The sequence below is a fragment of the Lagenorhynchus albirostris genome, chromosome 11, assembly GCF_949774975.1.
Source record: "Lagenorhynchus albirostris chromosome 11, mLagAlb1.1, whole genome shotgun sequence".
In the NCBI taxonomy this organism is placed as follows: Eukaryota; Metazoa; Chordata; class Mammalia; order Artiodactyla; family Delphinidae; genus Lagenorhynchus; species Lagenorhynchus albirostris.
In genome coordinates, this window is record NC_083105.1 from 88900313 (window position 1) to 88914358 (window position 14046).

The 14046-nt window shown below is 33.4% G+C and overlaps 1 protein-coding gene across 4 annotated transcripts in view; it reads right to left on the bottom strand.

The window, feature by feature from the left end:
- Positions 1-14046, bottom strand: part of AEBP2 (AE binding protein 2) — a 72424-nt gene that overhangs the window by 13595 nt on the left and 44783 nt on the right. For 3 of the 4 annotated variants that reach the window (XM_060166757.1, XM_060166761.1, XM_060166760.1), the window contains exons 5-8: positions 13109-13233; positions 8196-8263; positions 5994-6107; positions 3615-3641 (exon numbers count right to left, since the gene is read on the bottom strand). In XM_060166757.1, coding sequence (XP_060022740.1) covers positions 3615-3641; positions 5994-6107; positions 8196-8263; positions 13109-13233 — 334 coding nt within the window. Of the gene's footprint in view, positions 1-162; positions 3054-3614; positions 3642-5993; positions 6108-8195; positions 8264-13108; positions 13234-14046 lie in introns of those variants that run through there. The other variant, XM_060166758.1, reaches the window with a different exon arrangement.

Sequence of the window (14046 nt, forward strand, 5' to 3'; positions counted from 1 at the left end):
GTTTTTCAAATTGAGAACCTACCTAAACTAAGAATTTCTCTTTGTCTTTTAGAGAACTTATGCAGAGGTATTAAAGACTTAAAAAGAAAAAAAATAGTTGTAACCATATAAAAAGCCCCCCCATCAACTATTTTAAAGACTTAAACCATATTTTCCCATTTTTATATTTTATTCAAATAGCTAACACTTTTATTAACCATACAGTATTAAGAAAAGAATTCAAACAGCAAACAATAAAAGAGGTCTTAAATAACTGTGGCAAATTCTACCCTTTTAAGAATACTTGCATATTTAAAACACTTTATTAAGGTGTGAAAGGGAAAAAAGTTTCACAAAGGTTTACTGACGTGATTATCAATGCTTTCAAATGAGAGTAAAACAAATCTTAAAATACACATTGAGAGTCAATTACTGTCCATCTTAATTTCCTTTCATCTGAAATTCAGAGGTAATGTGTGTCTACTTTAGGGAAGATTTATATATGAAAAAGTAAGTTTATTAGAAAAATAAACAACTTTAAATTTTACAGTATTTTCCACTTCTAAGATTCTTTGAGATAGAGCAGATGTGCCGTACGATTTAAACATGATCTGATTTACAAAATCTCATTTAGTCCTATTTAGTAAAACAAAATACAAACGGCAAAATGTTAGTAACTATTAAGAACTCCAATGTAAAAGTTAAAAAAAAAAAAACCATCATTTGTCGCATGTACCTAATATGGCAATATCTACTCTGATGTATATTAAACAACTCACTGAAATTTAATGTGCTTTATTACCAAGATAATACTATCATATTAAAATATAAGTTGTGCGGTCTAGCTTTATTTTTCAAAACAACTTATCAACTATAACCAGGGATTGGCAAATTTTTCCTTAAAAGGTGAGACAGTAAGTATTTTAAGTTTGCAGGCAATAAAGTGTCACTACTCAGCTCTGCCACAACAGGGAGAAAGCAGTCACAAGTAAATGAATGGGTATGCCTGTGAGCTGCAGTTTTGCCTGCTGCTGAAAAGACAACGGATTTTGAATGAGAGACTAATTATTTTAGGTGCCATATTACAAATATGTCATATATTGGGGGGCAGGGGGGGCCACAGTGGTAGGAAAAATAATATAGATGGATAGCTATCACTAAATGAACACTATAAAATAAAAATTTCCACACTTGTTTCCCAATCATAATTGCATGTGTGTATATATGTATACATACAAGTTATAAAACTATTTCATTTTAATTCAATATTCTTTTTGGTGTGTAAATAGTATCAGAACAAAGTCAGATAAGCAGCAGAGTATCTTGAGCGACTGAGTACTCAGAGGCTAATCAATAACCATGAAATTTGGTTTTGACATCTTAGTATTTCTACACAATGGGAAAACTAATCTATTCGCTGTGCCCCTGAAGAATATAGATGTGTATTTTAGATGTTTTAAAATTTAATTGAATTGTTACAATTTTGAAACTAAATGTGATTTGCTTTGTTTTATTAGAAAAAATACTCAGGCAAGGTCTACAATCATCGGTCAATTAAGAATGACTTACAAGAACATGAGGCAATAAAATAAAAATACAAGTACAAACTATATATCTGAAACACTTCTATTTGGCAATTTTATAACAAATCAAAATTTAAAAAGAACAAAGGAGATTGCAGATTACTTCGCAGATACAGAATAAAGCAACTGATGAAGTGCTTAAGCAAAAGAAAACAAAAAAATAGTAAGAAAACACACTGCTTTTCTTCTTTTTAAAAATAAAACCACATTTGCTACAAGTCATATGAATAATACCCTTATTAAACAACCATTCCAGAATGTCTTATAGAAGCAGTGCTTTTATTTGCACTTCATTTAATTTTATATGACTCACTTCACGTATATAGCTCTTTACCCCATTGTTAACGAATAAAGTCTCCCATAATTTTTATTATTTTTTAAAAATTTTTTAAAGTAAATGAGAAATGATTTATGTATCATGGAACCTTTCCCATTTTGGAACCAAAAGGCTTATTAATTCTATATTTTTGTCTATTCTTTCTTTAAAAAATTTTAGTGTAAAAACTGCTGGTTTTTATATCACTGTAGTAAAGTGAAAACTCCTTAATCAGGAGTATTTTCTGCAGTTTGACTGCATATAACCACATACTTTACAATATGTCCTTCCAACAGTAAGGAAATAATTGATTTCACGGTCACTGTCAGAAATGAGTGCCATAATTCTATTATGGGTATAGGTCCTCCCTCAAAGACTTTCTGGAAGGATGTTCAATGTGTTTTGTTCTTACAGATATTAACAGTAGTACATAGTCCCTTAAGTCTGCAAAAGACATTTATTGTTAAAGAAGGTGCTTTATTAACAATTCCTCTGGCAGCACTAGTGAATTACAATATCCTTCAATATTATCTCTACCCATAATATATACATTTAACTTTTCATGCCTCTAGAAAAACATCTACAGTACATTTCATAATATAAAAATATATTACAAATCTGCTGAATTATTTACAAGCAATGTTCTATTATCTCTATGCAACATTTGTTTGATACAATACTAACAAGTTACACATATTTCCATTTCTGTAAGTTAAAAAAAAAATCCATATGGCTTCTTGCTTACCAAGCAAGAAAGTGATTTTATTTTCCTTTTCAAAACCAACTTTGGTGCATAAAGGATTCAGTTTGAAGATACTTTTAAAAAAAATACAATTTTTCTTATGTTAAGAAAAAACAACTCATAACCAAATGCTTTCCTCAGAAAAAAAAAAAAATTAGAGGCTTATATAGGTTAAAATGAAAATATGAGGATTATTCAAATAATTTGAAATAAAGGTTTTTCAAAAACCGTTAACAGATTAGTTATATAGGTAAATATTAACATACTGTACTCCATGAGAAAACCCTAGTCCTGAAAGGGGAGCCACCAGACATACTGCAACACTCTTTAACAGAAATTTTCAGCCCTAATTCGATAGACGAATTTTTAGTTGATTGCAAATGTCGTTCACTGTTTGCTTAAATACAAATTGAACACTTTTCTTATCAGAGTTCTGCAAAAGAACACAAATGGCAACCAATCACATCTATTTATCATAATTGAAAGGTAAATTATCTTTTGATAATTTTCATTGTCTAAATATTTCCTTATATGACTTCAAATCAATAGACACTGTCAAGACAAATATCCTTACAGTGCTTTTGGTATTTTTAAGGGCACATGTTGTAATTGGTTTTCTTTTCAATATAAACTACTGTAATCACTAAAGGGTTTTAAAAAAAAAAAAAAAAAAAGGCAGCTTAAAGCAGCAAGCATGCAAAGCCTTTAAGAAGCTGTTCTACTAAGTTGCCAGAAGAGTGTTTGCTCAGTCTCCCACAGTACCATTCCATGAAAATGTGGATATACAGTAATATATTAATATATTCCACAGAAGAGCCTACTTCATTCACAGAATGTTTACACTAAGCATAAATATTATTCTAAATACTGGATTTAAGGAAAAAAAAGGAAGGGGGTTGACTCTAATGTGCAACTTTTACTAAACCCATTGTCAGTGACTAAGACTGCAGGTGTCCCCGCTTGTTTGCTTTTTATGTATTTATTTATTTTTTACCTCTTCAACCTCTTCTGCGGCATTGTTCTAGAAAAAGAGAAAAAGGAGTATTCTTTTATTCAATTGAATGAAAAACACATTAAGTGCTTCAAAAATACAAATATGTATAAGAAATAGGCAATGTGATGATCACTGATCACCATGAAAATTTATTTCCAAAGCATTCACATGATGGATATAAATTTAGTTACATAATATATATAGCTTGTTAAGAAATCCTTTTTATGTAGCCTGATAATGTGTTTCTAAAAAAGAATCTCATGTTTAACACATACATTTTAACCACACTTTAAAACTAATGTTTAAACCTCAAATAAATATGTCCTTTTTACTCTCATTTTGAAGTTAATATATTTTTGGAAGGTTTGTCATGCTTTCATTTTGAGATGCGCATAAGCTGTCAAGTTATTTCTCCTGAAACAAATTAGAATAATTGCTTTGTCCCCTCTTAATTTCACAAGTTTTCCCAGTCAAAATCCAGGCATTGCTAAGATGTTACACCACGGCAAATGTAGTGGGTTCTACGACTCTGTACCACTTTAGAGTAGACTTGATTCTAATTTCCAGAATAGTAGAAGCATGAAAGTTTAGACTCAAGATTAAATGTTAAGATGGGGTGGAGGCTGGTTTACAGCTAAAGAAAATTAACACCACAGAAGCACCAAATATATCTTAAGAACATCTTCATTACTCCAGTAATCAGTAGTAATTGCAGAATTATACCCTGAAAACAGGTGATGCAAGTCCTATGTACTTCTGGACATCAGTTCTGAGCTTGAATGATATTTATTTGTCACTTTCACCAAAATATCTTAATTGTTTCCTATATAGCATAAGAACAGCAAAAATAAGCTGATTCTGTGAAAAAGGAAGACCCTTTGAGAGTGGGAAGTAGAATGCAGGGCAGAAACACAGAAGTTAGTCTCAATCTTATAATTAAGATTCATGCCCCTTTGTCAACTCACTGCTTAAGGCATGTTTACTACCAGTCTTGGCTCTCCCCAAATACCACTCTTTTAGAATGCAAATTTTAATCACTCCCTTCAAAGAATAAGCAGAAATAAACCCTAAATTAGGTGCCAATAAATAAAGAATATTCAATTATTTTTCTTTATAAAGAGAAAGGTAAATCATAACTCTCATATTTTTGGTAGTGAACGTCCCTCAATCTTTTCCTTTAAGGTCATTTCACTATTCTCTCTGCTAGTTAATCTCTTGCTAACCTAGCTCAACCCACAAAAAACAAGTTTCCATTACATTTAGGACCTTCACCAAAAGATGCTTTAAAAGTTTGGAAGAGTCTCAATGTTTCCACACACCGCAAGGCCCATTATGTGAGAATTTCATTCTCAGAAGATGCTTCACATTCCAAAAAGTTGAGTCATGGAATGAACAAAACCTCAAAGTATTTAATTGTTTCAAAATTTGGCATAAGATATAGTACCTTTACAATAGCTAAAATTCACATTTGGGATTATCAATTATTATGTCATCTTACTCTTACCCAACCTATTGCTATACTAAACTAGAATTCCTTTTTAAAATATATAAAGTTCACTCATTAAGAGTGCCTTTTAAACATTTTCCTTTTAAACCATAAGCCTTTTAAACCACTTTTTTAATCACCCTAGTATATGTCATGTGGATAGAGGCAGTATGGAGTTCAGTCACATCCTAGTTGTGTAACCTCTTGCCTCAGATTTAAGCTATTTAACCTCTTGCCTCAGATTTCCAATCTGTAAAACAGACATAGGAACACCTACTTCACAGGACTGCTGTGAGGATGAAGTATATGTAAAGCACCTAGCACAGTGACTCAGCACATAGCCAGTAATGTTGGTCTCTTCTCCTTCCCCCCCTATACCTTCATATGCACAGCACACTAAAACAAAGGTCAGATCAGAAAATTGTTAGAAACGTGAACACTCCAAGCTACCTCTTAAATAAAAACACAGTAATATTTAAAATGCTCTTTTGAAAAGTTTGGCGAGAGTACAGGTTTAAGAACTTCAGCCATTAATGGTATTTAGGGCACATGCGATATATTCCCAGGTCAACACGTGTGATATTATAAAAAAGAATTACCTACTTAAACAAAAGGAACTTATTTTCAAAACACTATGTATACCACAATTTAAGCTATTTAAGGTAAATCTGGAATTAACCTGGCATATAAACTTTACCAAAATATTACCCTTCTAGTCTACAATTTATAAATCATTGTGATGTAATTTCCATATATCAAACTCCAGAAAGCAAGATATGCTTGATACTGAAATTCAGTACTTAAAAATTAAGTCCTAACTTTATATCCAAAATTTAAGGAGATTTAAGATTACAATTCAAAAAAATAAAACATCAAAGCAAGAATTAAATTACCTGTATATGTTTGGGTCCAAAAGCAAGGCAGTATCTTTGGGTAGCTTTGATAAATGAACTACTTTAGTTTTTAACTGATGTCGTTCACTTTCATTCACCCACACGTCAGGCAGACTATGAATTAAAAAACAAGTCATATATAAAATAACATTAATTTTAAATTTACCCTTCACATTACCCAGCTTTTTCTGCTAGTCTGACTGGGGCACCTAGGTTAACGAGATTCTCAGATGCCAAGGAAACTCAGTGATCTAAGTAGTGGGATGTAGAGTCCCAGCTAAAAAAATGGCAAGGTGAAATTTTAGGCATAAATCTGGAAATGAATTATGATTTTTTTTTTTTTTTTTTTTTTTTTTTTTTGCGGTACGCGGCCTCTCACTGTTGTGGCCTCTCCCGTTGTGGAGCACAGGCTCCGGACACGCAGGCTCAGCGGCCATGGCTCACGGGCCCAGCCGCTGCACAGCATGTGGGATCTTCCCGGACTGGGGCACGAACCCGTGTCCCCTGCATCGGCAGGCGGACTCTTAGCCACTGAGCCACCAGGGAAGCCCTGAATTATAAATTTTTGATGGCAAAGCCACATCAGACTTAGAAACAAATATTAGAACACACTGTCTGCCTTTTAGTTTGCTAAGTGGAACTATATCTGAGCTTAACTTGATGAAAATCTGACACCTAGTCTCTTTCTGAAGAAATAAGAAATAAAAACCCCACCAGATTAATTTCCACTTTAAAAAAAAGGCACATACAACCAACATCCTGAATTTAAAAAAATTTAATCCTATAGAAAAATTCAAATAAAATGATTTTGATATTTGGATTGATCGATTTCCAAAATACTAAGAATACAGATATTTGAATATGATATTTTTTAAAGGAACTGTTTATAAACTTAATATAAAAAGGGCTCTTACAAATCAATATGAAACAAGTGAACACTCATTAGGTAAAAAGAAACAAGGGAGACAAAGGTCACAAACCATTAATTCACCAAAGATACAGTTTTTAAATTATCTTGCTCATAATCAAAGAAATGAAGAATGTAAGAATGCCAATAGCCAGTGCTGATAATAAGCCAGGGAAATAAGCTCTCTAATGCAGTAGATGAGATCAGAAATTGGTACAAACTTTCGGGAAGGCGATGAGTATCAAAACCCATAACATTTTGCATACTTTGTAAATAAAGACATTTTAATGTCTCTTTTTTTAACAGTAGAGAAAAATGGGTAACTTTAATGTTCGGTAAAAAGGAGTTCATTAAATAAATATTACGCGCTATTTCAAAGTATTTTAGAGTAGCATTTCCCTAAAACATGGAAGGGGCAGGGGTAAAAGGAAGTGGAAAATATGTTCTACACTAATAGAAGTTTGACAATCACAGGATTTTTAAAAAGCTAAAGAGATTTCTTTACTTCAATATGCTAACATGCATTGTAATCTTCCAAATCTACTTTTAAAGCTCTTAATTCATATCAGATTCATTAACATCTCTTTAGACTGGAGTTTGGGAAACAATATTACAGAAAAATATTTAATAACAAGTGTTAACCACATATTATTAATTTTTAATGAGATTTCATTCATGTGAACTTATTCTATTCTTGATGCTGATAAGATTTCTATGATACATCTTCATTACCTTTTGCAACAACAAAAAAAATTATTTTTGAGAATAAAAGGAAAATTGAGCATGAAATTAAATTAAGGAGCATTTGGACCAGAATTGCTCTAATAAAATGGTACTAAAACTCAAAAGAAAAATTTAACACTCCTGGAAAACTGACCAACTGTTTTTTTCTATAAACTATCATTAATTGTGTGCTGGAAAATGTTTAGAAATTTTTAAAATAAATGATTCAAACAAAGGCACAAATAAGGTTGCTTGCACCCTATCCTACTTGAGGGTCATTAAAAATTCTAAAAATAATCACATCCTAAAAATGATTAAAAATTGCTTTAACAGCTTCCATTAAAAACAATTTTAAAAGCTAGTTTTAAAGCTTATACCTTGAGGCAGGTACTCTTAAGAGCTTTTACAGATTATCTTTTTAAGGCTGACGACCTCAAAATGTTTCGTGGTTTCATTTCTTTAAAGTCTTTTACTTTGAACCCAATAGCTTAAGTAATTTTTGAGTATAAGATTTTAATAAAAATAAGACTGATCAGTTTATTAGTTATATATATAGTATTCCAAATACTTACATGTCTTCAGGCATCCAATGAAGCAAAAGTTTTATCTTTCCAGAATCCTCTTTTCTCTTAGCTATTACCTAGCAATGATATAAAAGAAATCATAAAACTATTTATAAAAGATCATTTTAATATGTTTAAAAAACGCTTTTGGTCCTAATCAAGAACTTAAGTTTTCATGTCCTGGACCAGATATTACCACCACAACATCTTGTTCTGCCCCGGTTTGTAGCAATTTCCCACCTTTGATCATATATTTTCACAAAAGAAAAAGAAAAAAGGAACAAGTAGCTTTGTACAGCCAAATACTAAAACCATATTATCTTTGAAAATGCTATTTATTTTACTCTCTACAAAGTCTTTAGCTGAGCCAGACTGCCAACCAAGAATCCATATTGGCTGAAATACTTTTAAAGGACAAATGAAGAGTAAAGAAAAAATAATGCTAGAAAGGGAGAGGTCTCCTTTTTAGGATTAAGGTATTTGTCGTTTGCTTGGGAGTTTTCTGTTTGTTGGTTGATTTCTGTTATTTTAAATGAAACATTAACCAATCAGTGTTCAGTTCAGTTAGGAATCTACCTAAGTTAAAGTGTGGATCAACCAGAACACAAAGACCTACATAAGTGTAGTAAAAACAATATGCTTGTCACTCATTACCAGATTCAGAAAACTAAGGTAACGATTTTTAAAAATCGATCAAAATGGTATTTTATTAACTCTTAGAACTGCCATATTAACCAAATTAGCTCTTTAGTGCTTTAATAATCTAAATCTCAATATTTTTACCAAGTTTAACTTCCAAACAGCCTCACAAAGTAATGTTATGTGTCATTCTCAAAACATATTAGAAGTAAAAACAGTACTTCATACAAATATAAAAGTTTCTGGCCCCATTATTTAAAAACCTATAGTTAAGTACCCTAATTCTAGACTCGGTAATGGAATCAATTAAAAAGCTCAAAGACAGATCTGTAGATGCTAAAACAAAGTACCTCTACAAAGAAGTAAGATATAAAAATAATGCAATGCAACCAAGTGCAGCAAGCCAACTGACTGGTAACTAGGATTCTGCTGACCTCTTCTGGAGACAGCTCAAAAGAAAATGTTTCAATTAAAGAAGACAAATTAGGCAAACTGCACGGCGTAGTACCTCACATAAATACTTTTATGCAAATCTTTTCACTACAAATATGGTTATTTCCTATAAAAGTTAATTTGGTAACGAGGAAACTTACATTTGCAGTTAGCACTGAACATCTGACTACTGTTTAACACGAACTGCCCCCACCAACCTTTCCAGTCACACTCAGGGAACCTTAGAGAACCTCCTCACCTGGCCCCAAGGAAGACCTTTTCCCATTAGGGATGTTTCTTCCTTCCACTTCCCCCAGGAAAAAGCATTCTTCAGATTATACTACACCTTTGTGACTCTTCCTCAGTCAAGGTACCTCTGCCACCCCAATGTCGCTTGGGGGTGTGAATCACTCTTATTCCTAGGTTTTTAAAGTTTATGATAAACATAGGTAATCAATCATGTTCTTAAATCCTCTCAGATGTTTTCTACAGCTCGAAAACCTATTTTCATCTTCAGACTATTTTCACTCTGAGTAAATTTTAAGTTTTCTTCCAGACTCCTAATATCACATTTCTAGTTCCTTCATTTTTTTGATTATCTTTACTCCTCCCACGGTGAGCCTAAGGATTTCATCCAAAAAGCTGCTCTAATGAAAGCATGAAGTTGATGCTTCATTTTTTAAAACACAACCTTATTTATCATCATCGCCTCTATTCCCTAACATGTAGAGATACTTGTTCATTACTAGACCATTATTTCATCAGATTTATTGCCCTTTAAATCATTAAATGTTGATAGGCCCCAAACCTCAATCCTCTGATTTCTTCTCTTTTCTCTTTAATACTTCCTAGGTGATCTTATCCAGTCTGATACCTTTAAATAACACTAATATGCTAGAAAGTTCTATTCTTATCTGTAGCCACAGCTTTCCTCTAAGCTCAAACTCTTAAATCCTTCTGCCTACATGACAGAAGCACGAGATGTTCTATAGAATGTGCCGAAATTATGGCTCTTGATACTCCCCTCTCCCCGAATCTGCTCACCTCACAGCCTCTATTATATGGCAACTCCATCCTTTTGGCTAGCTGCCCAGGCCAAAAACATTGGAGTCATCCTTTCCTCTCATTATCATACCTGACATCTGATCCATCCATAATTCTTGTCAATACCACTTTCAAAAGATATCCAAAATCTAACCCTTCTTAGTATCTCCACTTCAACCATTCTGACCTCTTCTCACCTGAGATACTGAAAAGACTGATCCCTTCTCGCCCCAACCCTGACCTATCATCTGTTCTCAGTACAGAAACCAGAGTGAGCACATTAAAACCTGCATGAGAGGAAAGAGATCAGTGAGTTCTCTTAAGGCAGGGGGCAGAGGCCGAGATGAACTACAGGAAGATGAGCTACACCAGGAATGTTCTGCGTGACAGGACTGTCCTACAGCTCAACTGTGGTGGTGTGGTGGTTTCATAGGTAAGTACAACCGTCAAAACTCACAGAATTGCATATGTATTTTTTTGGCTGTGCTGCGTGGCTTGTGGGAGCTTAGTTCCCTGACCAGGGACAGAACCTAGGCCCGGCAGCGAGAGCCACTGGACCGCCAGAGAATTCCCTTGTATACTTTAAATGGGTGAGTCTGTATTTATTATATCTCAATAAAAATTTTATTTAAAAGAAATCACAATAGAGCATGGCTACTCAAACTCCTCCAATGGCTTCCCAATACACGTAGAACAAAAGTCAACGTCTCAGTCCAACAAGACCCTCCCCATTGCCTCTCCGACTGCTCCTACTTTCTCTGCCGCACTTGTTTCCTCCAGCCACACTGGCCTCCTCACGGCTTTGCAGACATACTTGCATGTCCCCACTTGAGGATCTTATGCTTGATTTTCCCTCTGGCTATGATGCTCATCCCCCTAATAACTGAATGGCTCATGCCCTCACTTCCTTTTAAGTTGTTTTTTTTTTTCTTCCTTTTAAATTTTTAATTTTACTAATTTATCTTGTTTATCATATCTCTTCCACTGGAGTGTAGGCATGGTTTCTTGTTTTGTTTTAGCCCGTTTTGTTCACTGCTGTATCATTAGTACCTGGCACATGTAGGTGCTCAATATTTAAGTAAATTAACAAATTATCCCTAATGCCAACTCTGGGTTTGGTGACCACATCTTACTGACTAAAAAAGAAAAATAATAATAGAAATCAAACTTATGGTTATCAAAGGGGAGAGGGAGGGAAGGGGGAACAAATTAGAAGTATGGGATTAACAGATACAAAATACTATATGTAAAACAGATAAGAAACTAGGATTTACTGTATAGCACAGGGAATTATATTCAATATCTTGTCATATCCTATAATGGAATATAATCTGAAAAAATATACGTGTGTGTATATATGTATATATATATGGCTGAATTACTTTGCTGTACACATGAACCTAACACAATATTGTAAATCAACTATACTTCAATTAAAAAAAACTCATGGATAAAAAAATTAACTTATTTTTTATCTGACATGCTTTTATTCAGTAAGATAATTAAAAGTCTATTTTATCAAATCATGAAATATTTTATGATTATAGTCAATCCTCCACTTATTTCAACTTATTAAATGATTAATATTTTCTATCTCCTATTAACAATACATAAATGTAAACTTGGATAATAAATGTTAGCTTTCAACTTAAAAAAAAAAAGAACAATTATAGACCTACCAAATCATAAACGTATGTTATCAAATTCCAAAGGAGGACTTTAACCATCACTGTTGAGCAAGTTCCTGATCTTGCTGAATCCCAACAAAATTCCCAGCACAGACATTTTTACTTTGTCTTCATTCTTATTTAGATAACTATGTTTACAACATTCTTTAAAAGAGCGTAAGTATGGTACAACTTTCCTTAAACCCAAACTCACACCATTATGTGCTCCAATCTCAGAAAAGATTCCCTTTCCTTTGTGTCTAATCTTCTACCTTCTTGCCTGTAATTTGGGGAATCAAAATCAAAATTGGGCATTTTGAATTTTAAGTATACATAAAAGAAAAAATGAAAATACAAGAAAACCTCATTATTAGAGGAGACGGGAAGAATAAGAGGTTCAAACCAGTAAAGATACCAATACTGATCTTTTATATTTAAATTCTCATGCATTTTGATTAGAATATAAAAATAAAACCTAAATTTAGTATATTTTCCATTTCAACAGGCAAAATTAAATAATCTCTCTTTCCAGGGATTCAAATCACCAAAAGTCTGGTCTAAAGTTTATTTCTACTAACTGACCTACACCAAACTATAGCAATATAAAGATGACTGGATAATAAAAATGGCAGGGGGCATGAGAAGAAAGAACAGCTCTCTATTAACTCCTAGTTAACTAAAAATAAATTCATTATTGCCTTTTCAAATTCAATACTTTTTTTTTCCAAGTAGAACAACATAGGTATTCAACAAATACACTGAGTTCCTACTATGTGTCAGGCACAATTCTAGACACTTGGAATACATTCACAGAACAAAACAGATTAAAATTCCCTCCTTCATAAACCTTTCATTTAACACAAATTTTAGATGTGCATTTTATGGGTGATGGAGGAGCATGCACCACATAGGGATGTGAGTTAAAAGAAGTCTAATGCTCTAACTTTACCTGCAAGGAAACCAGAGGTCAGAAAAGACACCTAGTTTAACTTAAGGTCAGAGACTGATCTTCAAATGCCTAGTAGCCCAAATGTCACCCCAATATACTTAAATAGTTCAAATTAAAGGCTAAAAAATTCAACATAATCATTAAAATGTCAAATTGTGGGAAATATTTGAAAAATAAAATCAAATACTTACAGTACTATGAAAAACAACACTGTGTCCCTTCCCTAAACTTTCTATATGAGCTGAGAGGTTAAAGCATATGGCTCGATGTCTTATCGCATCCAGTGTTTGTGCATCGAAGAAATCATGTGGTCGTGCTAAAAGTCAATATAAAAGAGGTAAAGAATATTTAGAAAAATATAACAGTCTCCAAGCAGCCATACTAGTAGTCCATTTTCCACAAAAATATGTAATAAGTAAAAAAGACTGAAACAACGAATAAGTACCTATCCAGTGTTTAAATGAAAGATTTTCTTTGCTTTCAAAACACAGAACCTAGCTAACAAGGTAAGGATATACAAAAGCAGAACTCCAACCAGTGAGTAAGTGTGGGTTAATTCTGCCCCTTGGTGTGTGAGGTTCTAGCCTCCAACCTCATGATTGCATATTTCAGCTACTATCTTTTTCATATAATTTTATATTTTACTCCAGCATCTCTCCTGAGCAGCAGTCGTACATTTTCAACAATCTGATAAATGTCTCCATCTGTGCACTACACACAGATCTCATTCACCTCAGCCAAACATATGAAATACATTTCATGAACATTTTACATTAGTATGTAATCAAAAATTTTTCCAGATTTGACACAGTGGTCATATTATTTTGGAATTTTTGACAAGCATTTTCTTGATTAAGAATAACTCTTCTAGGGCTTCCCTGATGGCGCAGTGGTTGGGAGTCTGCCTGCCGATGCAGGGGACGTGGGTTCGTGCCCCGGTTCGGGAGAATCCCACATGCCGCGGAGCGGCTGCACCCGTGAGCCATGGCCGCTAAGCCTGCGCGTCCAGAGCCTGTGCTCCGCAACGGGAGAGGCCACAGCAGTGAGAGGCCCACGTACCGCAAAAAAAAAAAAAAAAAAATAAGAATAACTCTTCTAACAATAATCTAAGAAAATTATAAATACTGTT